This window comes from Diospyros lotus, chromosome 13 (genome assembly GCF_014633365.1).
Source record: "Diospyros lotus cultivar Yz01 chromosome 13, ASM1463336v1, whole genome shotgun sequence".
Taxonomy (NCBI): Eukaryota; Viridiplantae; Streptophyta; class Magnoliopsida; order Ericales; family Ebenaceae; genus Diospyros; species Diospyros lotus.
The window spans coordinates 9,964,303-9,968,872 of NC_068350.1; the positions used below are offsets into that span (position 1 = coordinate 9,964,303).

General features: G+C 39.5%; 1 protein-coding gene across 1 annotated transcript; it reads right to left on the reverse strand.

Annotated features, from left to right (window-relative positions):
• Positions 1-827: 827 nt before the first annotated feature.
• Positions 828-3,222, reverse strand: LOC127788009 (L-type lectin-domain containing receptor kinase S.4-like). The gene has a single exon (XM_052316126.1). It carries the CDS (start codon positions 2,980-2,982, stop codon positions 931-933), a length of 2,052 nt encoding a protein of 683 aa, XP_052172086.1. The 5' UTR covers positions 2,983-3,222; the 3' UTR covers positions 828-930.
• Positions 3,223-4,570: the final 1,348 nt, after the last annotated feature.

The following is a 4,570-nucleotide window of genomic DNA, read 5'->3' on the forward strand; positions in this document are numbered from 1 at the left end:
GAAGGGAGAGATGGCGGGAGCGGTGGCAGAGAGAGGGCTGGAACGGCGGTGTTGAGAGGCAACAGTGGTGGCAGTGGGGGTCAACGACGGTGCAGCGACAAAGATAGCGAGAGGGAGAAAGTGAGAGATGGAGACGGCGACATTAGGGGGCGACGACAGTGCAGCGGTATTGGTGGTTAGGGTTGACGATGGTGCAACGACAGAGAGGGCAAGAGAGAGAAAAAGAAAGGAGTCAGAGACAGAGACTCCGGTGGCAGGAAGGGGGGGAGAGAGAAAGTGAGGGAGGGTGAGAGATTGAATATTTTTATATAAAATAATTGTTATCAAATACTAGAAAGTTAAAAAATATAACAATTTTTAAGTAAAAAATTAAGATAATTAAATATCTTCAATTGATATTTTTTAAAATTTAATTTTATATAATTTAATTATCTAAAAAATATTTTTTTTCATATAAATTCTATACTTACAAGCACCTAAAAGCTAATTAAAAACACAGCAGAGTGTGGGAACCCTTGGTGAGGGATTTCACCTTTTGCACCCAAAAAACACAGCAGGGTGTTCCACGTTGCTTTATGCCAGCACTGTTCCTATCATATAGATTCACTTTGATAGAGAAAGCATGATTCATCTTCATTCCATACCATATAAAGTGCTCAATTTCTGTAAAATATTGATTAATCTGTGCAGAAATGTCATATTGAATGTGATTTCTGAAATCTGCTACATCTTCATCCCAGAGATGAGCAAAGATTTAACTGAAGAATATACACAAGTAGCTCTGTTAACTCCATTTCTACGTGATAACTGAAGAAAATATATATATATATATATGAATGTCCATTGATTGCTTCTTTCCTTAGGAGAACGGTTTCATGGAAATCATCACAAAGAAGAGGCAAAAGGGAAGAAAGAGAGAAGAGAAAGCCGTCACCATCTGGCTTCATCTCCACTGTAGAGAAGTGAAAGAGGCGAAGTAGAAATAGAGGCAAAACTAGCTTCAACGTCTCCTCTGGCGAACGAGGACGATCCCTTCTCAAACGACGAAGCAAAGGACTCCGTGTACCCATCACCATCAGCCACTTCCACGCCGCCGCCCCTGTCGTCTCCGGCCGGCGATCTCAGGTCCTCCGGGACCCCAACCTCGCCTTCCAAGTAGCTCAAAACTTGCCTTATACTAGGCCTTGACAAAGGCGCATTGTTTGAGCACATTAGCCCCAGCTTGAACACCATCACTACCTCAATCTCATCAAATTCACCTCCCAGTTTAGGATCAACCACGTCAAGAACACTCCCTTTTTCCCACTTCTCCCACACCCAATCCACCAAAACCAGCTCCTCCGGCGGGGCATTGGGCTCAATAGGCCTCCTCCCGCACACAACTTCCAGCAACAGAGCCCCAAATGCATACACATCCGACCTTGTTGTGGCCTTCCCTGTCCTTGGCAGCTCCGGTGCAAGGTACCCCATCGTCCCGACCACACGGGTCGTGCCCGGGTTAGTCCCGTGCTCGTACAATCTCGCCAATCCGAAATCTCCAAGCCGGCCATTCAGCTCAGAGTCAAGCAACACGTTGCTGGCCTTCACATCTCTGTGAATCACAGCCTGCTCATACCCTTCATGTAAATACAGTAACCCTGAAGCTACACCTTTGATGATTTTAAACCTCTGTTCCCAGTTCAATACCGCTTTCGGTTCATCGAACAGGAATCTGTCTAAGCTTCCATTAGGCATGAAATCATAGACCAGGAGGAGATCACCTTGCCGGCGACACCAGCCCAATAATTGAACAAGATTTCTGTGGCGAAGCCGGCCAATGCTGGAGATTTCAGACACGAATTCTCTTAGACCCTGCTTTGAATCATGCGAAATCCGCTTTACAGCAACTTCGGTATTCGAATTCGGTAGCGTTCCTTTGTAAACTCGCCCAAATCCGCCAACCCCAAGAAACTCTCGAAATTTTCTAGTCGCTTTCTTGAGTTCCTGGTACGAATATCTATGCGGGCCAATCTCAAGTTCCCAACTTTCAACTATGTCCCTGTTTTTGATTTTCCTAATCAAGTACATACTAATCAGAATTGAAGCAGCGATAAATAAAACAGTAACGGAAACGGAAACGCCTATAATCAGACCCGTTTGCTTCTTCTTGGGTCGAGGACTTGATGGAAGCGAACTAAAGCTAAGCGATTTGGCGTTGCCGTTCATTTTGAAGCTCCAGCCGAGTATATAGTGCGAGCTAGCGAGAAGACCAGTCGAAGAAGAGAATCCAATGAACATCTTTTCCTGGAGAACCAGAGAGAGATTGAAGTGGAAAGAAAGAAGCGGCAATCTGGGCTTAGAAGTGGAAGGCGAAATTGTGATGTTGATTAGGGCCCGAACAGAATCGTATTCAATCCACGCCATTAACGGCTGCCCGCTCTTGAGATTCAGATCTTGTTTCTTCAAATCGTCGGCGAAATATGCTGCGGCGGCGGAGGTGTTGGATGCCAGGCTGTTGATGTCGATGCCGACGTGGTTGTCGTTGATGTCGCCGAACTCGAAGTCCTGGACCGTGTCGAACTCAACGGCGAAGATGTGGTTAGAGAAGTTGCCGACGACTGAGGAGTTGAGGAGTCCGAGGTACTGGCTGGGAAAAGCCGTTTTAAAGTCTCGGGACGAGGAGATGGTGAAGGCAAAGCCATGGCCGCCGAGCTTCGGGTACTCCGGCGCTATGACGAAGGCGAAGCAGGTGGAGAAAGAGAAAACGGCGCCATTGCTGGAGTTCTTGAAGCGAAGAGGGGAGCTGTAGAAAGCGTGGCCCATTAGTCGACTGGTCTCGTTGGTTAATCGGAGAACACCATTGCTCTCAACCTCGGCCGATTCGGTGAGGCTGATGTTTCCGCCAGAATCTTTGAATCCGGTGAAGCTGAACTCGTCGAGCTGTGCCGAAACGGCGATGTAAAGGAGAGCCAGAGAGAAGAAGAAGTGGGTGAGATTTGCCATTTTCGATGGATTTCTCAGAGGTTCGGTGAGATGGGAATGGAGGGAGGGAGAAAAAGATGGAGCTTTTTGGTGGCTGTTCTTGCTAGGGCACACCGTCGGGGAAGGTGACGAGAGATCTGACGGCGGAAGATGGAGCCTTTCCTTCGATCAAACCAGGAATATATATATATATAGGTATATATAATGGTGTGAGTAACATCACATCAGAATGCAGTTGAGATTTCAAGAAGCGACTGCAGACAACGAAAACACAGCACATACAGAATGCAAACCAGAATTTTCATAATAAATATATTTATATTTATGACTTGTTTTCATAAATAAATTTTAACATATTAACCATAAATGAAAATAAAATATAACATAGAATACAATAAAAATATCAAAAATAAAATTGTCAAAAATATTTTCCTAAAATATTATATTACCCTGATAGATAGTAAAAGTCGTTTTTGCCCCCTTCATTGTGATTGTGGTGGTGAAGAGAGGCAGAATTCCATAAGAATCCTCTATTTCAGTGCCCCGTGTGCATGGATTTCTTACCCAAAAGGGTGGTGAGAAAAATCTGTTTATTTTTATTTGTGTATTTTTCTTACAAATATGTAATTTCCTCTCTCTCTCTCTCTCTCTCTCTCTCTAAATTAAATGAGCTTTTATGGCAATTTGTAACCCACTAGGGGCATAATGAGGAAGTTGAATAAAAGCCTGAAATTGGGAGTTGGGTTGAAATAATGATAATGTTTTTTTTTTTTATTATCTAAATAAGGTGTCAAGGAGAGAGCCATTCGAGTTGTTATCATTCATTACACATATTAAGATTGCGTTCTCTTTATTATTTTTAAGTTATTTTTAATTTTTTAAAATAATAAAAATATATTTTTTTTATTATTTTTAAAAATATATTTTTGAAAATAAAAAAAATTATAAAAAAAACTCAAAACAACAAAAAATTATTTGGAGTGTTTTCATCCGAAACAAACTCAAAATTCAAAACACATTTATTTATTTATATTTTATTATTATAATAAAAAAAATATTACAAAATTTATTAACTTTAAAATGTAGATATCTTTTTAATAATTTATAAACATTAAATATTTTTAATTTATTGAATAATTAAATTTATTGAATAAAATATCATTAAAAAATTATTTTCAAAATTTCAGAGAGAACGCGTTTTCTAATTTTTTATTTTGAGAAATAATTTTTCAAAATAATAAAGAGAACGTATTTTTAATTTTTTAAAAATAAATTATTAAAATAAAAAATTAAAAATAAATTCAAAACTTAAAATTAAAAATTAAAAAGTAAAGATAACGTACCTTAGTTAAAATTGGGAGAGACTTGAAGGAAGGGGTTATTATAATAATTATTATTATTATATACATAGTAATGCATTATCTAATTCCATGGGAAAGCAATATGGTGAATGCATGATTGTTTTTGGTTAATTTTATTATATATATATATATACATGTATGTGCGTGCTATAATATATAATTAAATTATTATAATACATAATATCGCACTTGCATTAAGTATCTGGGTTTCACGTCGTTGCATATGTTGTAAAATAACGGCCGAATAC

Coding starts and splice junctions, on each gene's coding strand:
- LOC127788009 (XM_052316126.1), bottom strand. CDS start 2,982: ATGGCAAATCTCACCCACTTCTTCTTCTCTCTGGCTCTCCTTTACATC.